Genomic DNA, 25309 nt, shown 5'->3' with positions numbered 1-25309 from the left:
GCGTGCTAAGTTGCGTCAGTCGTGTCCGAGCCTTTGTGACCCTGTGGACTGTAGCCTGCTGGGCTCCTCTGTCCATGAGATTCTTCAGAGCTGGCACGTCCCCCTTCCCACCCACTGCAGCTCAGCCACCGTGCACTCCATACACTTCCTTGGTAGCGTGGCCAGGCTTCACACTCAGCTGCCTTTGTTCTCTCAGTTTATCTGTTTACCACCCGTTTGGAGAGTGTCAGCTTGCTTTTCCTGAACACCTGTTAGCACCCAGAGGAATTAAAGATAAATGTGGGAGACCTTTGCATTAATGTGCTAATGGTCATTTCTTCTCTAGAGTGCGCAGGCTTTAGTAGTTGTGGTGCACAGACTTAAATTTGCCCTGCAGCATGTGGAATCTACCTGGACCAGAGTTCAAACTCATGTCCCCTGCACTGGAAGACAGGTTTTTAACCACTGGACTACCAGGAAAATCCTCCCAGGCAGTTGTTAAATGCAACAAGTGTGTCTCTGCACTTGGGACTGTTTTGAGTCTCTTTATTGAGCCAAAGATTCACACAGGCACCTCAGTCTCAGCAAGCTGCTCTGCCTCCTTCTGTAGGGAACACAAAAAAGGGAGAAAAATGCTGATATTTCATTGCATAGATGCATCTGTAATCGAATCCCAAGTTTCTGAGTGTGTTACACATGTGCTTTTCCTCCCTGCTGGCAGACCCACTGAATGTGTAATGTTTTTAAATAAAATCAGTCTAGTATGAACCCACTCTGCCTAAGATGTGGAAAATGTACCTTCTTTGAGGAAAACAGGTAATGGCAGACTCAGTTTCTAAGAGAACAGACTTTGGAAAAATGTCCCTTTTGACTGCTCTGTGTAAAGCATGACTTTTACAAATTCATCCTTGTGACGAATCAGGTGCAAACTCTATTACAGAAAGCCAAGTTTCATATTCTGAAGAAAGTTTGAGACCTGGATAAATAAATCATCTTGGGGCTGGATGGTTGAGTGCATGTGTGCTAAGGCGTTTCAGTCATGTCCAATTCTTTGCGACCCTATGGATAATCTAGAAATATCAGCGATCTCAAAACAAAAAAAGCAAATAATAAATGTTCTTTTTTTTTTCCTCACAGGCCTTCTTTCAAGGCAAATTGAAAATCAATGGCAACATGGGTCTGGCTATGAAGTTACAAAATCTCCAGCTTCAGCCTGGCAAAGCTAAGCTGTGAACTCCCTTTGCCTCCTTTGAAAATCAAGATGAGATATATAGATATATATCCATATATTTCATTGTCAGAACTTAGATTGAAACTATACATTGGGAAATAGCATGAGGTTTGTTTTTAAATGGGTGTGATCAATTCTGTTTTTTCTAAGTGCTGGGTGAATAGAACCTGATGGTTTACTACTGCTTTGCTGAGTTGCAAACAACTGTGCATTACAAAGTTAATATGGTAATCATGGTTTGGGGTAAAATTGAGTTTTAGAATAAAGTTAGAAATAGCAAAATACAAAAAGTATGTAAACAGAAGCTCTCATTTTGCTAATAATGTATATTTGAAGATTATTCTGCCGAAATTTCAAGTTTTCCTTGGGAGAATGAAGAAACAGAATATCATTATTAGCTGACCAGTAATTAATGTTGTGCATTTAATGACCTTAATATATTTCTCAGTGATAATTTTTAAAATTCTGTACTGGGATTTTTGTTTTTAAAAAAATAAACTTTAAAATTTTGAATTTCTTGCCATCAAAGTGGCATTTTCTTCCCAAATCAAAGAAATGTGATCAAAGCTTGGGAGTAAAAATCCATCACTGAACCCAGGCCTATTTTTTAAAATAAAAATATTTTAAAATGAGATTTGTTCTTGAAAAAAATTAGTGTATAAGAGTCACAAAATGCTGTTTTGAAAGTAATTCAGTGAATGGAGTTTGCTTTGAGATGCACAGTTTTCAAATTATAATCTTGTATTAATTTAAATTTGTAGCATTCTTAATTATAATTTTCCTTTTTCCATATGTTAGTTTAACCACATTTATCTTCCTAGTTTTTCTGATGCTAATGTTATTTCTAATTACTCAGTAAAATGTGGGGTAAAATAATGTTTTTGGAAGAATATTCAATATCAAAATTAAAATAGTTCTTCCTCATTGCCTTTGTTTTTATTGTGTATATTATTTTTGTTCAAAGTTTTCCAGATGACAGAGAGTAAGAGAAAAATTTGAGATTTACAATCTGTGTTACCTAGACTGCTATCTACTGGTACTTTGGCATAATCAGTCACTAGTTCTTGATTAGGGAGGTGCTGTGTTGTGGTGGAAAGAGCACTTGACTAGAAATTAGGAGTCTTGTTTTTTTAGGCAAATAAGTAACTGCCTATCTGAGCCCATATTGTAACCTGTTAAAAGGGTCTCTAAGGCTCCTTCTGCTCTGATAATCTTGTGAGTCTCTTAGTAGAACCTTTGGGAGACATCCAGACCCCACCTTTCTTCTGTTAAGATGGTTACTTCACCCAAAGGTGGTTGGAGGTAAAAAGCCAGGTGGTTTAATTTGTTTGTTTAAATGCTGGGAGTCTCTAATAATGAAATCAGGACTGTGGATCCGACCCCCCTAGACCATTTAACTTTGCATGTTCTACAACCAGCAGAACAGTGTTTGGGGCTAGGGAAAGGTGGTAAATTAAGTCAGTATAAGTTGACCTCAGGTCCCCCAAAATGAATTCAGAACACAGACTTACTTCCTAATCATGGTGGCTTTTTACTCTCTGAAGAAATAAAGACTTCAAGAAAATCATTCCAACAAAATGTGTGACTTATTTGTAGTTTGAATTTGCTGCTGCATTCTGCCTTCACTTATTGCAGGTATCAGGAGATATTTGTTATAGCCTTTAGGAGAAACCTGGAAAAACAAACAAACAAACAAATAAAAACAACAACAACAGGTTCTTGGGGGTAGGGATAGATTCGTGTGTAAATACAATTTATATGTATAATAGAGAAGTACTTCATGATAAAAATACAGCAGCAGTTTAATTTCTAGGGAAGCATCATGGTTTGGAAGAAAGAAGTTGACAAATCTGGGGTAAAACTGATGCTGTTACGTGTTTTGCTACTTGAGAGGATTGAGCTTCAGTTACCTCATCTAGAAAGTGGAGATATTAATATTGACCTCCTATGATTATTGAGACTCTAGAAAGAGAACATATGTAAAATACCTAAATTAGTGTTAGAATCCCATGGATGGAAGAGCCTGGTAGGCTGCAGTCCATGGGGTCACGAAGAGTTGGAACAGGACTGAGCGACTTCACTTTCCCCTTTTCACTTTCATGCATTGGAGAAGGAAATGGCAACCCACTCCAGTGTTCTTGCCTGGGGAATCCCAGGGATGGGAGCCTGGCGGGCTGCCATCTGTGGGGTCGCACAGAGTCGGACACGACTGAAGCGACTTAGCAGCAGCAGCAGTGTTAGGTGTACATCCTAGTCATTCTTAGTTCCTGTACTGAAGTGTGAGTTCCTTTATTCTCCCTGCCTTTTGTCTCTGTGATGTATGATATGATGTGAGTCTTTTCTCATCTGTTGATTCACTGAACATATATCTTGAGTGCCTACTGTCTGTAGGGTACCATATTGAGGGTAATGCTAGGCACTGGAGATAGCAGTGAGCTCCTCCCCTAATAGTGCTTACAGCCTAGTGGGAGAGACAGTCAGTCAAAGAATTATTGTTACAGACTGATATGCCATATGAGGGATAGTCAGGGTGCTGTGATGGAGGGTCATAGTAAGGGGCCTCTTTTGATACAGTGAGGGAGACATCTCTGAGGAGGTAATATTTAAGCTGAGATCTACAGTTTGAGGAATGAACCATGCAAAGAATCATTCAGGAAAGGAAAGATGCCTGGCTTGTTCTAGAAATTGCAAGAGGGCCAATGTGAACGGAATACAATGACCTGGAACTAAAGGCCCAGGATGAAGTTGAATAGATAAACAGGAGCCAGTTATATTGGCATTTGTTTATTACGGTAAGGTCGGGTTCACCAACCCCCCAGGCCATGGCCTGTTAGGAACTGAGCCGCACAACAGGAGATGAGCAGCCAGTGAGCAAAGCATCATCTTTATTTACAGCTGCTCTGCATCGCTCACATTACTGCCTGAGCTGCTCCTCCTGTCAAATCAGCAGGAACATTAGATTCTCATAGGAACGTAAACCCTATTGTGAACTGTGCACGCAAGGGACCTTGACTGCAAGCTCTTTAGGCATGCTGCGATTCATGGGGTCGCAAAGAGTCGGACACGACTGAGCGACTGAACTGAACTGAACTGAATGCCTAATGATCTGAAGTGGTCTGATGAGGTTAGCCCTTGTAAGTGGCTGCAAATACAGATTATTGTTAGTTTGACTGCACAGAGACCAAAATCAATTGCTTGCAGACTCATATCAAAGTCCTATCAGTGAGTGGCAAGTGACAAGCTGCATCTAGTGGCAGGCTTTCAGTCAGAATCCAACGCTTATTTTAGTCCACGTGTAGCCCTGCCCATTATTTTATTCACCGCTTCCATCCGTGCTCTTTCCTGCACTGCTTACTTGTCTCAGTCACAGTTTTAAGTCCACATGCTTAACACTAGTCAAAATGAATAACAAACCTTGCTGGAGAGCTTCTTTGAAAACAGGGAAAAACTCAATGATGAGACAGCAGAAGACTCTTAAGATTGTTAACAAAAAGGAAGCTGCATTTAAAAGAAAATACCAAGAGTCCTACTTAAATGATGGGTTCATTGCAGAGGTGATTCACTTTCTCCAAGCCCACTTTGTTGGTGGGCTATCCAGTGAAGCCATGAAATATTAAAACTGCTTCACCACATAAAGACCAAGCACCCTGCATTAAAACACAAAACTTTGGAGTTTTTCAAAAGAAAAAAAATGTGAACATGAAGAACTGAAGCAATTATTGAAGGCCACCACTTCATCAAATGTGTCTGCCCTGAGAGCATCATTTTTAGTGCCTAACTGCATTGGTAAAACTAAGAAGCTCTTTACTATTGGTGAAGAGTTGATCCTGCCTGCTGCTATGGACATTTGTCGTGAACTTTTATGAGAGACTGCAGTTCTAAAGGTGGCATGTGTTCCTCTTTGGGCTAGCACTGTAACTAGACGACTTGATGAAATAACAGAAGACATTGAGGCTCAATTGTTAGGATTAGTGAGTCACCATGGTATGCAGTCCAGTTGACGAGTCCACCAGTGCTGACAACAAGGCAACGATTCTTGTTTTTGTGCTATATTTTTTCAGGAGGATATGCAGAAGATATGTGTATTCTTGTTGCCAACCAACACTGCAGCTGCAGAGCTACTCAAGTCTTGGATTATATATAAGGAAAACTGACTTGGTCATTTTATGTTAGTGTATGCATGGATGGAGTGTCTGCCGAGACTGGACAGCTTTCTGGTTTCACTACCCGGGTCAAAGAGGTTGATTCTGAGTGTGAGGCCATGCACTGGGTCATCCATAGAGAAATGCTGGCTAGGCGAAAAATGTCACTTGAACTTAACATTTTGCAGAATGTGATGAAAATTATAAACTACATTGAAATACGTGCCTTTAACTCACGTCTGCTCATGCAGCTCTATGAGGAGATTGACGCAGAGCACACACATCTTTTCTTATACACGAAAGTGAGATGGCTTTCTAAAGGTAGATCACTGGCCAGAGTTTTTTTTAAAAAGTTGGATGATAATTACCTTACAACGTTGTGTTCGTTCCTGCTGTACCACAACATGAATCAACTGTGAGTATACATGTATCCCCTCCCTTGGGAGCCTCCCTCCCACTGCACCCCCACCGCTCTAGGTCATCGCTGAACATTGAGCTGAGCTCCCCGTGCATCTTCCCAGTGGCTGTCTGTTTACACGTGGTGCTGTATGTATGCTAGTCCCACCCTCTCCTTTGCCCCTCTGTCCACATGTCTCTTTTCTGTATCTGTGTCTCTATTCCTGCCCTGCAAATAGGTTCATCTGTACTATTGTTCTATGGCCAGATATTGTAAAGTAATTAGCCTCCAATTAAAAAAAAAACCACAAGAGCCACTCCAGAGATTTCTTTCAGAAAAATAGTCACCACTGGCAGCACATTTTAGTGACACAGAATGGGTTGCAAAACCTGCTTACTTGTGTGACATATTCAACCTTCTTAACACACTGTATCTGTCACTTCAGGGGAGAACAACAATTGTGTTCAAGTCAGCAAATACAATGGCTGCATTCAAAGCCAAACTGAACTTATAGGGGCAGTGAATGAATATTGGGGTTTTTGACATGTTTAAAACATTAGGAGAGATTTTGAAAGAGACTGAGCTAGGGCCGTCTTTCTCCCAGCTGGTGCATGGTCACCTATCTTAGCTTTCAAGAGAGTTTAAGCATGACTTCAAAACCACAAAACACCCTCAAACTGGGAAGGAATGGATCTGTGGCCCATTTGTGAATAAGCCAGGTTAATTGACTTTGTCCATGCTAAAAGAGGATCAACTGGTTGAGATCGAAAATAATGGTGGCCATAAAGTATGTTTGAGATAACTTCACATCTCCATACTTTCTGGATTAAAGTCAAGGCACAATATCCTGAGATAGCCACAAGAGCACTGAAAAGCCTGCTTGCATTTCCATCTTGTCTTTGTGAAACAGGGTTTTCTGCAGTGACAGCAGTTAAAATGATATTATGGAGTAGATTCTGTGTGTAGTAAGTCACTTCAGTAGTGTCCGACTCTGTGCGACCCTATGGACTGTAGCCCGCCAGGCTCTTCTGTCCATGGGATTCTCCAGGCAAGAATACTGGAGTGGGTTCATGCCCTCCTTCAGGGTGTCTTCTTGACCCAGGGATAGAACCCAGGTCTCCCACATTGCAGGTAGATTCTTTACCATCTGAGCCACCAGGGAAGCCACAGAGTAGACTGGACATAAGCAACACATTTCGGGTGTTACTGTCTCCCATCACCCTGAGATGGGACCGTCTAGTTGTAGGAAAACAAGTTGAAGGGTCTAACAGATTCTGCATTACGGTGAGTTGACTAGATTTTTGTGTTGTTAGCTAACCAGACTCTGGAATGCTATATATATATATATTTTGAGTCACTCCATCCTGTCTGACTCTTTGTGACCCCATGGACTATATAGAATTCCCCTGGAATTCTCCAGGCCAGAATCCTGGAGTGGGTAGCCATTCCCTTCTCCAGGGGATCTGGGTTGGCTAAAAGGTTTGTCTGGGTTTTTTAATTCTCCTCATTTAACAGATGAGGGAAAGAAGTTCAGCAAGGTGGTTACTGTCCTGAGTAGGCGGATAACTGCTTATGTGGTTGGTGCTGATTCCTAAGATTTGGGCTCTTCTGTGTTACTCTCCCAGGAAATGAGCAAAACCATGGGGCACATTTGTATTTAGCAGCGGGTCGACAATGTTACTGGTCTGTGTCCATGCCCATGGCTTAGTGACTCCTGAACCTGGCCAGGCATAGACTTAGGAAGCTCAGATCAGTTAGAGTGACCACATGGGGACTTCCATGATGGTCCTGTGGTTAAGAATCTGCCTTGCAATGCAGGGGACATGGATTCAATTTCTGGTCAGGGAACCAAGATCCCACATGCTGCAGAGCAGCTAAGCCCTCACACCGAAACTACTTAAGCCTGCCCACTCCAGAACCCGTGTGCCACAACAGGACAGTCTGTGTGGAGCAATGAAAGATCCTGCATGACACAATGAAGATCCTGCGTGCCCCAACCGAGACCCGATGCAGCCAAAAAAAAGAGTGGCAGCATGGCTGTGTCTTGCCCTTCCTTGGTACAGGATGGGGGCTGCTGATGTGCATATCAGCCCCACTTTATTTCTAAGTGTCGTCATCTTGCTCACTTTTGCTCATGCTGTTCACTTCAGCCTTCCTCTTCTTTGCCTCCAATGCCTATTGATCCTTCAGCCTTCAACTCCAGTGTTACCTGTCCATTTCTTAACCCTCCATGTTATCCATCTGAGTTAATTGTTCCCTTCTCAGGGCTTCTGAAAGCTATTTAATGCACCATCAAAGATTTGCCTGCCAACCTACAGTTTACAAAAGGTTTTTCACAGCAGTGATTTCACCTGGTTCTTAACACTGTGCTTGAATAATAACTCATGTTTATGGAACATCAGGTATATTATTATTATTATTTTTTAATCCTCACAACAGGTTCATTGTAGTTGAGGAGGCTGAGGCAAACAGTGAGTAACTGGCAGAGAGCTGAGTCTATTCAACCACAACCAGGGTTTCCTTATTATCTCTGTTGTACTGAGGAAGAAACGGTCATTGCAGGGTGGTTCTTACACCCTCTTGTCATCTCTGGTGAGCGCCTAATAACCGAGATGCAGAGGTCAGACTTGGGTGCCAGTGCTATAAGGGCCCAGAGGGGTCTGTTTGATCCTTAGTTTATTGTTCTATTAGGGAGAGACAGGTATGCTCCAAAGCAAATCTGACCCCAGTAATGAGCTCACCTGGGTGAGGAGTAATGAAGGGAGCAGTAGGTGGCATAGTCAGCACCCTAGTACCAGGCACCATGCCTGTTATTTCCTATCCATCATTGTCCTTGTGAGGAATCTGGAACCCAGAGAGGTGAAATGATGAGGGCAGAGGTGAAATGATGAGGGCAGAGGTGCTGCACATCTTCCTTCTGGATCCTGCCCTGTAAGCTGTGCATCTCCCTTGCTTCAGGGTTAAATGGAGGTCACTTGCCAACAAATCAGCAGTGGGGGTGGGGAGTGGTGCTTCTCCCTGAAGACAGCCATGCCTTCCAGCCGATCCCAGGTTGGGACGTTCTGAAACAACACACAGAGTATCATTTTGCAGGGGCAGGACCAGTGGCCAGTAAAGACTCACTCAAGCTTGGTCATCCCATGATGAGTCTAGAATCCAAGTCTTTCACTGCCTCTGGACTCTGGGGTTGGGCCATGCAAATGTGTGGGCCGTGGTGGCTCCTTGGTTTCCTCACGCCAGCCTCTATTTGTGCACAGTGTGCATGCCTCTGAGAGCTCACAGTCTCATGCAGCAGTCTGAAATGAGGATACTATGCTTTGCAGTAAGAACTCTGGTGTGTAGTTGGTTCATATCAGGTCCTACAAGTCCCTAAACCCCTGTTTAGGAGGATTTTCATTATTTATTAACCAGGAGATTAGTATTTTTGACTCACCTGGGAGTAAAGAACTAAGTAGGTCAGCTCCAGTTTATGGTGCCACCATTGAGCATATACAGTCTATAGGCAATAATCAAGGCCTTGTCATCCCACTCCAGCCTGGCCTCTACAGTAGCCCCTGGTACAGAGATCTCAGAAGCTGCTATTCTCTGTCTGGTTTCTCCATGGTTCTCTGGAGACCAAAGTAGGGCAGGATCAGTTCAGTTCAGTTCAGTCATTCAGTCATGTCCAACTCTTTGTGACTCCATGGACTGCAGCATGCCAAGCATGCCTGTCCATCACCAATTCCCGAAGTTTACTCAAACTCATGTCCATTGAGTCAGTGATGCTATCCAACCATCTCATCCTCTGTCAGCCCCTTCTCCTCCTGCCTTCAATCTCTCCCAGCATCAGGGTCTTTTCAAATGAGTCAGTTCTTCACATCAGGTCGCCAAAGTGATGGAGTTTCAGCTTCAGCATCAGTCCTTCCAATGAATATTCAGGACTGGTTTCCTTTAGGATGGACTGGTTGGATCTCCTTGCTGTCCAAGGGACTCTCAAGAGTCTTCTCCAACACCACAGTTCAAAAGCTTTGATTCTTCAGTATTGAGGTTTCTTTATAGTCCAGCTCTCACATCCACACATGACTACTGGAAAAACCATAGCTTTGACTAGATGGGCCTTTGTCAGTAAAGTAATGTCTCATTTTCTATATGCTGTCTAGGTTGGTCATAGCTTTTCTTCCAAGGAGTAACCATCTTTTAATATCATGGCTGCAGTCACCATCTGCAATGATTTTGAAGCCCAAGAAAATAAAGTCTGTCACTGTTTCCATTGTTTCCCCATCTATTTCCCATGAAGTGATAGGACTTGATGCCATGATCTTCATTTTTTGAATGCTGAGTTTTAAGCCAACTTTTTCACTCTCCTCTTTCACTTTCATCAAGAGGCTCTTTAGTTCTTCTCCACTTTCTGCATAAGAGTGGTATCATCTTCGTATCTGAGGTTATTGATATTTCTCCTAGTGATCTTGGTTCCAGCTTGTGTTTCACCCAACCTAGCATTTCGCATAGTGTACTCTGCATATAAGTTAAATAAACAAAATGACATTATACAGCCTTGACATACTCCTTTCCTGATTTGGAATCAGTCTGTTTAGTTCCATGTCCGGTTCTAACTGTTCCTTCTTGACCTGCATAGAGATTTCTCAGGAGGTGGGTAAGATGGTCTGGCACTCTAACCTCTTGAAGCATTTCCAATAGTTTGTTGTGATCTACACAGTGAAAGGCTTTGGTGTAGTCAGTAAAGCAGAAGTAGATGTTTTTCTGGAACTCTCTTGCTTTTTCTATGATCTAACGGATATAACAATTTGATCTCTAGTTCCTACCTTTTCTAAATCCAGCTTGAACATCTGGAAGTTCTCCGTTCACATACTGTTGAAGCCTGGCTTGGAGAATTTTGAGCATTACTTTGCTAGCATGTGAGATGAGTGCAACTGTGCAGTAGTTTGAACATTCTTTAGCATTGCCTTTCTTTGGGATTGGAATGAAAACTGGTTCCATCATTTCATGGCAAATAGAAGGGGAAAAGGTGGAAGCAGTCACGGATTTCCTCTTGGGCTCTAAAATCACTGCAGTGGTGACAGTAGCCATGAAATTAGAAGACATTTGCTTCTTGGCAGGAAAGCTATGACAAACGTAGACATTGAGTTAAAAAGCAAAAGCATCACTTTGCCAACAAAAGTCCATGAAGTCAAGGCTATGATCTTTTCAGTATTCTTGTATGGATGTGAGAGCAGGACAGTAAAGAAGGCAGAGCACCAAAGAACTGATGCTTTCAAACTGAGGTGCTAGAGAAGACTCTTGAGAGTCCCTTGGACAGCAAGGAGATCAGGCCAGTCAACCTTAAAAGAAATCAACCCTGAATACTCTTTGGAAGGACTAATGCTGAAGCTGAAGCTCCAATATTTAGACCACCTGATATGAACAGCTGGCTCATTGGAAAAGATCCTGATGCTGGGAAAGGTTGAAGGCAGAAAGAGAAGAGGGTGACAGAGGATGAGGTTGGATGGCATCATCAGTTAAATGTCCATGAACTTGGGCAAACTCCTGGGGATGGTGAGGGACAAGGAAGCCTGGTGTGCTGCAGTCCATGGGATTGCAAAGAATTGGACATGACTTGGCGACTGAACAACAATAGCAATAAACCAATAACTTGGATGGAAGGGAAAGATTTATTTTTCCAGGTGCATCAGAATGTCCCAGCATTTGCATTAGTGATTCTAGTGCTAGTTTTTGATATTCTGGTGTTTTGGTATAAAAAGCAACTTCTAAATACTGAAATACTAGTAATTACATTAGTAGACTACTATTATTTCAAGTATTGAAAAATCTGAAGCCTGAATCATCTTGAGATCAAGTTCAAAGACCCAGTATTTATTTTATGCAAAAAGCAAAGCCCTAGAGTCTACAAGTCTTGCTGGATAGGCCCCTCTGTGGAAGCACAATCAACTACTACCTTGGATCACTCAAATATTAGAGAAACATGACAACATTAAAATTAACAGCATTAGGTTCTTAATTTATGTGGAATGAAACTAAAAGGAAGAAATGAAAACAAAACAAATGCTTTCTTTTAAACCAAACTCACTATCAGTTTTTTACAGTCCTTGACCTCAAAGAAGGCCTCAAAGTTATAAAAAGAGTAGGATTATTTAAAGGAGATAGAATTTTTCTTTCCAAAATAAAATACTTCTTTTTTAATTTACTTTTTATTATTAATTCAAATACTTTTATCTGTTAATGATATTAAAATGATAGAGTGTGGTTAACATTTTTATAGGCTTATATTTTAACTTAGTTTTGTAACATGTCTGTATTTTTTGTATTTGAAATTCATTAAATATTGTTTATATTTTTAAAAAGGTCTTAATGACCCAGATAACCATGATGGTGTGGTCACTCACCTAGAGCCAGACATCCTGAAGTGTGAAGTAAAGTGGGCCTTAGGAAGCATACTACCAGTAATGCTAGTGGAGGTGATGGAATTCCAGCTGAGCTGTTTCAAATCCTAAAAGATGATGCTGTGAAAGTGCAGTACTCAGTATGTCAGCAAATTTAAAAAACTCAGCAATGGCCACAGGACTGGAAAAGGTTAGTTTTCACTCCAATCTCAAGGAAGGGCAAGCCAAAGAATGTTCAAACTACCGCACAGTTGTGCTCATTTCACATGCTAGCAAGGTAATGCTCAAAATCCTTCAAGCTAGACTTCAGCAGTACATGAACTAAGAACGTCCAGATGTACAAGCTGGATTTAGAAAAGGCAGAGGAACCAGAGATCAAATTGCCAACATCTGTTGGATCATCAAATAAGCAAGAGAGTTCCAGAAAAACATCTACTTCTGCTTTATTGACTAAGCCAATGCCTTTGATTGTGTGAATCACAAAAAACTATGGAAAATTCTTCAAGAGATGAGAATACTAGACCACCTTACCTGCCTCCTGAGAAATCTGTATGCAGGTCAAGAAGCAACAGTTAGAACTGGACATGAACAACAGGCTGGTTCCAAATTGGGAAAGAAGTATGTCAAGACTGTATGTTGTCACCCTGCTTATTTAACATATGCAGAGTACATCATGAGAAACGCTGGGCTGGATGAAGCATAATCTAGAATCAAGACTCCGGGAGAACTATCAATAACCTCAGATATGCAGATGACACCACCCTTATGGCAAAAAGCAAAGATGAACTAAAGAGCCTTTTGATGAAAGTGAAAGAGGAGAGTGAAAAAGTTGGCTTAAAACTCAACACTCAGAAAATCAAGATCATGGCATCCAGTCCCATCAGTTCATGGCAAATAGATGGGTATACATTGGAAATAGTGAAAGACTTTATTTTGGGGTCTTCAAAATCACTGCAGATGGTGACTGCAGCCATGAAATTAAAAGATTCTTGCTCCTGGGAAGAAAAGTTATGACCAACCTAGACAGCATATTGAAAGGCAGAGACATTACTTTGTCAACAAAGGTCTGTCTAGTGAAAGCTATGGTTTTTCCATGTATGGATGGATGTAAGAGTTGGACTATAAAGAAAGGTGATGAACATTGGGGTACATGTGTCTCTTTCAATTCTGGTTCCCTCGGTGTGTATGCCCAGAAGTGGGATTGCTGGGTCATAAGGCAGTTCTATTTCCAGTTTTTTGTAGTACATAAATCATTGCCTGGTAAATGATAAACACTTAAAAATTATTTGCTGAATAAAATTTATAAAAATGAAAAAAAAAAAAGGTAAATGCTGAAGAATTGATGCTTTTGAACTGTGGTGTTGGAGAAGACTCTTGAGAGTCCCTTGGATAGCAAGGAGATCCAACCAGTCTATCCTAAAGGAAATCAGTCCTGAATATTCATTGGAAGGACTGATGCTGAAGCTGAAACTCCATCACTTTGGCGACCTGATGCGAAGAACTGACTCACTTGAAAAGACTCTGATGCTGGGAAAGATTGAAGGCAGGAAGAGAAGGGGATGACAGAGGATGAGATGGTTGGATGGTATCACTGACTCGATGGACACATGAGTTTGATTAATCTCGGGGAATTGGTGATGGACAGGGAAGCCTGGCATGCTGCAGTGCATGGGATCGCAAAGAGTTGCACACAACTGAGTGACTGAACTGAACTGCCTCCAGTCTTGCTCCATTCATTCATTTCTCAACATTGCATTTAGAATGATCTAACCATCTAACCTGCAAGTCTTCTCAGCCCAGTCTTCCCAGGGAAAGTGAAGTCGCTCAGTCGTGTCCGACTCTTTGTGACCCCGTGGATTGTAGCCTACCAGGCTCCTCCCTCCATGGGATTCTCCTGGCAAGAATACTGGAGTGGGTTGCCATTTCCTTATCCAAGGGATCTTCCCAACCCAGGGATCAAACCCAGGTCTCCTGAGTTGTAGGGAGACGCTTTAACCTCTGAGCCACCAGGGAAGCCCATCTCTTCTTAAAGTAAGGTTTTAGTTTTCAAAGCAGTTTTATGTTCATAGCAAAATTGAGCATAAAGTACAGAGAGTTCCTTCCCTCCCCCCTTCCACCAACAGGCACAACCTTGTCCACTATCCGCCTCAGAGTGGCACATATGTTACAGTCAATGAACTTGCACTGATAACATCATTATCACGCAAAATCCATAGTTTAACATTAGGGCTCACTCTTGATGTTGTATAGTCTATGGATTTGGACCAATATATGATGACACGTATACATTATATTTTCATACAGAGTAGTTTCACTGACCAGAAAGTCCTCTGTACTCTGCCTCTTCATCCTTCCCTCCCCTCAGTCCCTGACAACTACAAAACAATTTTTTAAACTGTCTCCATAGTTTTGCCTTTTCCAGAATGTCATGTAGTTGGAGTAATACAGTACATAGCCTTTTAAAGATTGGCTTATTCCTTTAGTAATATACACTTAAAATTCCTCCATGTTTTCTGTGGTTTTGAGAGAGTCAATTCCTAGGCAGGTTGATAAGAAGTCTGGGGTCTCCGAGAAGGAGAAAGGGGTCTGGGGCTCTCAAGGAGAAGATAGGGGTCTGGAATTCTCAAAGAGGAGGAAAGGACAAATTTTTTTTTCCTTTGTATTCCTTAGTCTTAGTCACATAAAAAACTTTTTTTTCTTTAAGCCTCAAACTGATGATTACACAACAAACAACTCAGTTTAAACTCTGTACTAGGAATTATATAATGACAGTGTATCCTCCTTAAAGACAGTTTCTCCTTCCTGAAAACCTTCTGACTAATCCTGATATTTTAGAATGTATATTATGGGAGTAGGTCTGGTAGGATCTTTCTTTTGTTAAGTTCTAATCCTGTTACCTTAAAATGTAAATTGTGAGAGTGGGTCTGGTAAAATTTTTACAACCTTGAAACATTCTTTTGATTAATTGTAATAACCAATTTTAAAAAGTATATAACTCCCTTGCTGACACCAGCAAAGGAGGGTACTCTCCGTCCCCCTTCTGATGTTTATGTCAGAAGCTTTCTCTGTCCCTTTTTTTACTTTAATAAAACTCTGCTACACAAAAGCTCTTGAGTGATCAAGCCTGGTCCCTGGTCCCAAAGCTAAATCTTCTTCGGAGATCACGACTCTGACATCGTTCATCGTAAGCCATAAGTTTGGTAGTTCATATCTTTTTAGTGCTATATAATATTACATTGTCGGAGAAGGCAATGGCACCCCACTCCAATACTCTTGCCAGGAAAATCCCATGGATGGAGGAGCCTGGTGGGCTGCAGTCTATGGGGTCTCGAAGAGTTGGACATGACTGAGCGACTTCACTTTCACTTTTCCCTTTCATGCATTGGAGAAGGAAATGGCAACCCACTCCAGTGTTCTTCCCTGGAGAATCCCAGGGATGGGGGAGCCTGGTGGGCTGCTGTCTATGGGGTCGCACACAGTTGGACACGACTGAAGCGACTTAGCAGCAGCAGCATCAATATCACATTGTATGGTTTTACTACAGTTTTTATCCTTTTATCTACTAAACACACCTTAGCTGCTTCCAAATTTGGCAATTATAAATAAAGCTACTACAAACATCTGCGTGAGGTTTTTGTGTGAATGTAAGTTTTTAACTCATTTGATAAACACCAAGGAGCAGAACTGCTGAATCATTTGTTAAGAGGATGCGAAACTGTCTTCCACAATGGCTGTACTGTTTTGTTTTCCAAGAGCAATGAGTCAGAGTTCCTGCTACTCCATATCCTGTCAGCTTGTGGTGTTGCAGTGTATCTCATTGTTTTATTTCAGTCTTTAAAAAAAAAAAAAATTGTGTTCGAGTTAAAGCCCAGGTGTCATCAGAGGGCATCTAAGTTCATTTGTGAGTTGGCTCTAGAACCAGATTGAAGTCAATTCTACTAATTATTCACTGTGTGTCCTTGGACAAGGACTTAATCTCGTTTACTTATCTCAAAATGGTGCTAAAAATCAGATCAGATCAGTCGCTCAGTCGTGTCCGACTCTTTGCGACCCCATGAATCGCAGCACGCCAGGCCTCCCTGTCCATCACCAACTCCCGGAGTTCACTCAGACTCACGTCCATCGAGTCAGTGATGCCATCCAGCCATCTCATCCTCTGTCGTCCCCTTCTCCTCCTGCCCCCAATACCTCCCAGCATCAGAGTCTTTTCCAATGAGTCAACTCTTTGCATGAGGTGGCCAAAGTACTGGAGTTTCAGCTTTAGCATCATTCCTTCCAAAGAAATCCCAGGGCTGATCTCCTTCAGAATGGACTGGTTGGATCTCCTTGCAGTCCAAGGGACTCTCAAGAGTCTTCTCCAACACCACAGTTCAAAAGCATCAATTCTTCGGCGCTCAGCCTTCTTCACAGTCCAACTTTCACATCCAAACATGACCACAGGAAAAACCATAGCCTTGACTAGCCAGACCTTTGTTGGCAAAGTAATGTCTCTGCTTTTGAATATGCTATCTAGGTTGGTCACAACTTTCCTTCCAAGGAGTAAGCATCATGGCTGCAGTCACCATCTGTAGTGATTTTGGAGCCCAGAAAAATAAAGTCTGACACTGTCTCCACTGTTTCCCCATCTATTTCCCATGAAGTGGTGGGACCGGATGCCATGATCTTCGTTTTCTGAATGTTGAGCTTTAAGCCAACTTTTTCACTCTCCACTTTCACTTTCATCAAGAGGCTTTTTAGTTCCTCTTGACTTTCTGCCATAAGTGTGGTGTTATCTGCATATCTGAGGTTATTGATATTTCTCCTGGCAATCTTGATTCCAGTTTGTGTTTCTTCCAGTCCAGCGTTTCTCATGATGTACTCTGCATATAAGTTAAATAGACAGGGTGACAATATACAGCCTTGATGTACTCCTTTTCCTATTTGGAACCAGTCTGTTGTTCCATGTCCAGTTCTAACTGTTGCTTCCTGACCTGCATACAAATTTCTCAAGAGGCAGATCAGGTGGTCTGGTATTTCCATCTCTTTCAGAATTTTCCACAGTTTACTTTCCACAGTTTATTGAGTGATGCACACAATCAAAGGCTTTGGCATAGTCAATAAAGCAGAAATAGATGTTTTTCTGGAACTCTCTTGCATAGTACCTACCTACTAGGATTGTTGTGAAGATTAAACATGTTTATATATATGAGGTGCTTAGTACAATGGGCAACACAGTAAGTACCCAATAAATGTTAGAAATAATAATCATTTGGTCCTAAGTAACCTTTCTGTCCTTATCACTTGCCGTTTCCAACCATGTGTTTCAGCCTCTACAATATAAAATTGTTTGCATATTTAATTGTCATAGTCTATCATTTCTAGGCCTTTGCTCTAGATTTTTCCTTTTCATTCACTCGGCTAACTCTTACTCATTCTTAAAGACTTAATTTAAATGTCAGTGCCTCTGGAAAGCCTTTCTAGTCCCTGAAGCTGGGTAATTGTCACTCCCAAATCATTCTGTATTTAAGACACTGTGGTGTAAATGCCTGTTTTCCAGTAGATCGTAAGCTCCTCGAGGATATGAACTGTTTATTATTTATTATCAGAGTCCAGAAACACTGATAAGCGCTCAGTATATTTTTGTTTAAATGAATAGACAGATGAATTGTTATGGTTGTGAGGAAGTGTAACTCTCTGTTGTGAGAAAATCTAACTATATTTGTTTCTATTTAGTATCTCCTTCTATATTCTAATTCACAAAGCCTGGAGTTGAGAATGCACGAGACTACCCTGACTTGGCAAAGGAAGCAGGTAATATAGAACATTTAGATCTGTGACCATGGTGGTTTATTGTGTGTTCTGTCATGATTGTGGAGCAGCCTTGTAACTTTCGCAGGCAGCTTAATCAAAGGAGATGTTTTATTTTCAGGGCCAAGCAGTCTAAGCTTAAGTATGAGTTATTTAAGGGACATACAGACTTCCCACACGTGGAGACCTTGGAAGCTCTGTGGTCCCATGAAGTTGTTTAGGTACAGTCCTCCTCCTAGAAAGTCTTCCACTTCCTCCTATTTCTGCTGGCTTGATATCAGGCAACCCAAAAAGGGTCATTATGGCTTCTTATTAGACCCTCCATGCCTCCACAAATACCTACTGCAGTCAGTGTTCATAAATTAGATTCCATTTCAACTCCATCGTGCAGCTCAGTGTTTAGATATTAGTATTCAGGGAATTGGAGAAGGCAATGGCACCCCACTCCAGTCCTCTTGCTTGGCAAATCCCATGGATGGAGGAGCCTGGTAGACTGCAGTCCATGGGTTGCGAAGAGTTGGATACAACTGAGCGACTTCACTTTTTCACTTTCATGCATTGGAGAAGGAAATGGCAACCCACTCCAGTGTTCTTGCCTGGAGAATCCCAGGGACGGGGAGCCTGGTGGGCTGCTGTCTATGGGGTTGCACAGAGTTGGACACGACTGAAGCGACTTAGCAGCAGCATTCAGGGAATTAGAGTATCTTTGTTCCCCAGAAGGAATGTTAGTGAGATTTGATTAGCTGATGTTGATTCTCTGGGTGGACAGTATTCATTCAATGTTTATCTTTTGGTTTTTAAATCTTCTCTTTTAAAAAGTAATTTATTTATTTTAATTGAAGTCTAATTACTTTACAATATTGTAGTGGCTTTTGCTATACATCTACATGAATCAGCCATGGGTGTACATGTGTCCCCCATCCTGAACTCCCCTCCCACCTCCCTCCCCATCCCATCCTTCAGGACTGTCTCAGTGCATCGAACTGTCTCTTACATCAAACCTGGACTGGAAATCTATTTCACATATGGTAATATATATGTTTCAATACTGTTCTCTCAAATCATCCCACCCTTACCTTCTCCCACAGAGTCCAAAGGTCTGTTCTTTAAATCTGTGTCTCTTTTGCGTCTCGCATATAGGGTGTTCGTTACCATCTTTCTAAATTCCGTATATATGCGTTAATATATTGTATTGGTGTTTTTCTTTCTGACTTACTTCACTCTGTATAATAGGCTCCAGTTTCATCCACCGCATTAGAACTGATCCAAGTGCATTCTTTTTAATAGTTGAGTAATAGTCCATTGTGTATATGTACCACAGCTTTCTTATCCATTTGTCTCCTGATGGACATCTAGGTTGCTTCCATGTCCTAGCTATTGTAAACAGTGCTGCGACGAACATTGAGGTACACATCTCTCTTTCAATTCTGGTTTCCTCAGTGTGTATGCCCAGCAGTGGGATTGCTGGATTACATGGCAGTTCTATTTCCAGTTTTTTAAGGAATCTCCACACTGTTCTCCATAGTGGCTGTACTAGTTTGCATTCCCACCAACAGTGTAAGAGGGTTCCCTTTTCTTCACACCCTCTCCAGCGTTTATTGTTTGTAGACTTTTGGATAGCAGCCATTCTGACCAGCATGAGATGGTACCTCATTGTGGTTTTGATTTGCATTTCTCTGATAATGAGTGATGTTGAGCATCTCTTTATGTGTTTGTTAGCCATCTGTATGTCTTCTTTGGAGAAATGTCTGTTTAGTTCTTTGGCCCATTTTTTGATTGGACCATTTATTTTTCTGGAATTGAGCTGCAGGAGTTGCTTGTATATTTTTGAGATTAATTCTTTGTCAGTTGCTTCATTTGCTATTATTTTCTTCCATTCTGAAGGCTGTCTTTTCACCTTGCTTATAGTTTCCTTTGTTGTGCAAAAGCTTTTAAGTTTAATTAGGTCCCATTTGTTTATTTTTGCTTTTATTTCCAATATTCTGGGAGGTGGATCATAGAGGATCCTGCTGTGATGTATGTCAGAGAGTGTTTTCCCTATGTTTTCCTCCAGGAGTTTTATAGTTTCTGGTCTTACATTTAGATCTTTAATCCATTTTGAGTTTATTTTTGTGTATGTTGTTAGAAAGTGTTCTAGTTTCATTATTTTACAAGTGGTTGACCAGTTTTCCTAGCACCACTTGTTAAAGAGATTGTCTTGTCTCCATTGTATATTCTTGACTCCTTTGTCAAAGATAAGGTGTCTGTAGGTGTGTGGATTTATCTCTGGCCTTTCTATTTTGTTCCATTGATCTATATTTCTGTCTTTGTGCCAGTACCATACTGTCTTGATGATTGCAGCTTTGTAGCATAGCCTGAAGTCAGGCAGGTTGATTACTCCAGGTCCATTCTTCTTTCTCAAGATTGCTTTGGGTAGTCAAAGCTTTTTTTTTGTATTTCCATACAAATTGTGAAATTATTTGTTCTAATTCTGTGAAAAATACCATTGGTAGCTTGATAGGGATTACACTGAATCTAAAGATTGCTTTAGGTAGTATACTCATTTTCACTATATTGATGCTTCCAATCCATGAACATGTATATTTCTCCATCTATTTGTGTCCTCTTTGCTTTCTTTCATCAGTGTTTTATAGTTATCTATAGATAAGTCTTCTGTTTCTTTAGGTAGATTTATTCCTAAATATTTTATTCTTTTTGTTGCAATGGTGAATGGAATTGTTTCCTTAGTTTCTCTTTCTGTTTTCTCATTGTTAGTGTATAGGGATGCAAGGGATTTCTATGTGTTAATTTTATATCCTGGAACTTTACTATATTCACTGATTAGCTCTAGTAATTTTCTGGTGGAGTCTTTAGGGTTTTCTATGTAGAGGATCGTGTCATCTGCGAACAGTGAGAGTTTTACTTCTTCTTTTCCAATCTGAATTCCTTTTGTTTCTTTTTTTCTCTGATTGCTGTGGCCAAAACTTCCAAAACTATGTGGAATAGTAGTGGTGAGAGTGGGCACCCTTGTCTTGTTCCGGACTTTAGGGGAAATGCTTTCAATTTTTCACAATTGAGGATAATGTTTGCTGTGGGTTTTTCTTATACAGCTTTTATTATGTTGAGGTATGTTCCTTCTATTCCTGCTTTCTGGAGGGTTTTTATCATAAATGGATGTTGAATTTTGTCAAAGGCTTTCTCTTCATCTATTGAGATAATCATATGGTTTTTATCTTTCAATTTGTTAATGTGGTGTATTACATTGATTGATTTGTGGATGTTAAAGAATCCTTGCATCCCTGGGATAAAGCCCACTTGGTCATGATGTATGATTTTTTTTAATGTTGTTGGATTCTGTTTGCTAGGATTTTGTTAAGGATATTTGCATCTATGTTCATAAGTGATATTGGCCTATAGTTTTCTTTTTTTGTGTGGCATCTTTGTCTGGTTTTGGTATCAGGGTGATGGTGGCCTTATAGAATGAGTTGGGCAGTTTACCTTCCTCTGCAATTTTCTGGAAGAGTTTGAGTAGTATAGGTGTTAGCTATTCTGTAAATTTTTGGTAGAATTCAGCTGTGAAGCCATCTGGTCCTGGGCTTTTGTTTGCTGGAAGATTTCTGATTACAGTTTTGATTTCTGTGCTTGTGATGGGTCTGTTAAGATTTTCTGTTTCTTCCTGATTCCGTTTTGGAAAGTTATACTTTTCTAAGAATTTGTCCATTTCTTCCAAGTTGTCCATTTTGTTGGCATATAGTTGCTGATAGTAGTCTCTTATGATCCTTTGTATTTCTGTGTTGTCTGTTGTGATTTCTCCATTTTCATTTCTAATTTTGTTGATTTGATTCTTCTCCCTTTGTTTCTTGATGAGTCTGGCTAATGGTTTGTCAATTTTATTTATCTTCTCAAAGAACCAGCTTTTAGCATTGTTGATTTTGGCTATGGTCTCTTTTGTTTCTTTTGCATTTATTTATGCCCTAATTTTTACACTTTCTTTCCTTCTACTAACCCTGGTGTTCTTCATTTCTTCCTTTTCTGGTTGCTTTAGGTGTAGAGTTAGTTATTCATTTGACTTTTTTCTTGTTTCTTGAGATAAGCCTGTATTGCTATGAACCTTCCCCTTAGCACTGCTTTTACAGTGTCCCATAGGTTTTGGGTTGTTTTGTTTTCATTTTCATTCATTTCTATGCATTTTTTTGATTTCTTATGTGATTTGTTGGTTATTCAGAAGCATGTTGTTTAGCCTCCGTATGTTGGAATTTTTAATAGTTTTTTTCCCCCCTGTTATTGACATCTAATCGTATTGCATTGTGATCAGAAAAGGTGCTTGGGATGATTTCAATTTTTTTGAATTTACCAAGGCTAGATTTGTGGCCTAGGATGTGATCTATCCTGGAAAAGATTCTGTTGCACTTGAGAAAAAGGTGAAATTCATTGTTTTGGGGTGAAATGTCCTAGAGATATCAATTAGGTCTAACTGGTCCATTGTATCATTTAAAGTTTGTGTTTCCTTGCTAATTTTCTGTTTAGTTGAGCTATCCATAGGTGTGAGTGGGGTATTAAAGTCTCCAACTATTATTGTGTTTTTGTTCTTTTCCCCTTTCATACTTGTAAGCATTTGCCTTACATATTGTGGTGCTCCTATGTTGGGTGCATATATATTTATAATTGTTATATCTTCTTGGATTGATCCTTTGATCATTATGTAGTGTCCTTCTTTGTCTCTTTTCACAGCCTTTATTTCAAAGTCTATTTTATCTGATATGAGTATTGCTACTCCTGCTTTCTTTTGGTCTCTATTTGCATGAAATATCTTTTTCCAGCCTTTCACTTTCAGTCTGTATGTGTCCCTTGTTTTGAGGTGGGTCTTTTGTAGACAGCATATATAGGGGTCTTGTTTTTGTATCCATTCAGCCAGTCTTTGTCTTTTGGTTGGGACATTCAACCCATTTACATTTAAGGCAATTATTGAAAAGTACGACCCCATTGCCATTTACTTTGTTGTTTTGAGTTCAAGTTTATACACCTTTTCTGTGTTTCCTGACTAGAGAAGATCCTTTAGCATTTGTTGAAGAGCTGGTTTGGTGGTGCTGAATTCTCTGAGCTTTTGCTTATCTGTAAAGCTTTTGATTTCTCCTTCATATTTGACTGAGATCCTTGCTGGGTACACTAATCTGGGTTGTAGGTTTTTCTCTTTCATCACTTTAAGTATGTCCTGCCAATCCCTTCCGGAGAAGGCAATTGCACCCCACTCCAGTACTCTTGCTTGGAAAATCCCATGGACGGAGGAACCTGGTAGGCTGCAGTCCATGGGGTCACACAGAGTCGGACACGACTGAGTGACTTCACTTTCACCTTTCACTTTCATGCATTGGAGAAGGAAATGGCAACCCACTCCGGTGTTCTTGCCAGGAGAATCCCAGGGATGGCGGAGCCTGGCGGGCTGCCGTCTATGGGGTCGCACAGAGTCGGACACGACTGAAGCGACTTAGCAGCAGCAGCAGCAGCCAATCCCTTCTGGCCTGAAGAGTTTCTATTGAAAGATCAGCTGTTATCCTTATAGGAATCCCCTTGCGTACTATTTGTTGTTTTTCCCTTGCTGCTTTTAATATTTGTTCTTTGTGTTTGATCTTTGTTAATTTGATTAATATGTGTCTTGGGGTGTTTCGCCTTGGGTTTATCCTGTTTGGGACTCTCTGGGTTTCTTGGACTTGGGTGACTGTTTCCTTCCCCATTTTAGGGAAGTTTTCAACTATTATCTCCTCAAGTATTTTCTCATGGCCTTTCTTTTTGTCTTCTTCTGGGACTCCTATGATTCAAATGTTGGGGTGTTTGACATTGTCCCAGAGGTCTCTGAGGTTTTCCTCATTTCTTTTAATTCTTTTTTTCTTTTTTCCTCTCTGCTTCATTTATTTCCACCATTCTATCTTCTACCTCACTTATCCTATCTTCTCCTTCAGTTATTCTACTGTTGGTTCCCTCCAGAGTGTTTTTGATCTCATTTATTGTATTATTCATTATTGGTTGACTCTTTTTTATTTCTTCTAGGTCCTTGTTAAACATTTCTTGCATCTTCTCGATCCTTGTCTCCAGGCTATTTACCTGTAACTCCAGTTTGTTTTCAAGATTTTAGATCATTTTTACTCTCATTATTCTGAATTCTTTTTCAGGTAGACTCACTATCTCATCCTCTTTTGTTTGGTGTGGTGGGCATTTATCATGTTCCTTTACCTGCTAAGTGTTTCTCTGCCTTTTCATCTTATTTAGATTGCTGTGTTTGGGGTGGCCTTTCTGTATTCTGGCAGTTTGTCGTTCCTCCCTGTAGGTGGAATGATTGGATGAGTAGCTTTTCAAGGTTTCCTGGTTAGGGAAGCTTGCATTGGTGTTTTGGTGGGTGGAGCTGTATTTCTTCTCTCTGGAGTGCAATGAAGTGTCCGGTAGTGAGTTTTGAGATGCGTGGGTTTGGTGTGACTTTGGGCAGCTTGTATATTAAAGCTCAGGGCTATTTTCCTGTGTTGCTGGAGAATTTTCATGGTATGTCTTACTATGGAGCTTGTTGGATCTTGGGTGGAGCTTGGTTTCAGTGTAGGTATGGAGACTTTTGGATGAGCTCTTATCAATTAATGTTCCCTGGAGTCAGGAGTTCTCTGGTTTCTCAGGTTTTGGACTTAAGCCTCCTGCCTCTGGCTTTCAGTCTTATTCTTACAGTAGCTTCAAGACTTCTCCATCCATACAGCACCGATGATGAAACATCTCCTTTTGAAGACAATGGGCTGTCTTTCTGGGTGCCTGGTGTCCTCTGCCAGCATTCAGAAGTTGTTTTGTGGAATTTGCTCAGTGTTCAAATGTTCTTTCGAAGAATTTGTGGGGGAGAAAGTGGTCTCCCCATCCTATTTCTCTGCCATCTTAAGACCGCCCCCTCCACTAACATTTCATACAGTGCTGGTCTGCTGCTGCCAAATTCTCTCAGGTTTTGTATGTTCAAATAGGTCTTTACCTTATTTTTTGGAAGATATATTTGCTGAGCATGGAATTCCATTTTAGCTTCACTTTTTTTTTTTTTAAGTACTTTAAGGATGTTGGTTCACTGCATTTTTGGTTTTCATTGCTTTTGTTTTAAAGTCTGCTGTCATTCTTATTTTTTGTTCCTCTACACTTAATGTGTATTTTCCCTTGATTACTTTTAAGGTTTTCCTTTGTCACTGGTTTGAGACAATTTTATTATGATGTACCTTGGTGTAGTTTTATCATGTTTTGTATGCTTGAGGTGTGTTGTGGTTCTTGGATATATGCATTATATAGTTTTCATCAGATTTAAAATTTTTTCATCCATTAAATCTTAAAATATTTTTTCCCTAAATTTTGTTTCTGTCTTCTCCTTTTATGGGACTCCAATTGCATATCCACTAAACTTTATTGT

At 40.6% G+C, this 25309-nt stretch overlaps 1 protein-coding gene across 2 annotated transcripts in view; it reads left to right on the top strand.

Moving 5' to 3' along the window:
* Positions 1–2777, top strand: part of LOC133244577 (sterol carrier protein 2) — a 119518-nt gene extending 116741 nt beyond the window's left edge. For both annotated transcript variants that reach the window (XM_061411939.1, XM_061411941.1), the window contains one exon: positions 1117–2777. In XM_061411939.1, the coding sequence (XP_061267923.1) occupies positions 1117–1212 (96 nt within the window). In that variant the 3' untranslated portion in view covers positions 1213–2777. The remainder of the gene's footprint in view (positions 1–1116) is intronic.
* Positions 2778–25309: the final 22532 nt, after the last annotated feature.

Source organism: Bos javanicus, chromosome 3, assembly GCF_032452875.1.
Source record: "Bos javanicus breed banteng chromosome 3, ARS-OSU_banteng_1.0, whole genome shotgun sequence".
NCBI classification, from domain to species: domain Eukaryota; kingdom Metazoa; phylum Chordata; class Mammalia; order Artiodactyla; family Bovidae; genus Bos; species Bos javanicus.
This window is presented reverse-complemented; position numbering and strand designations above follow the sequence as displayed.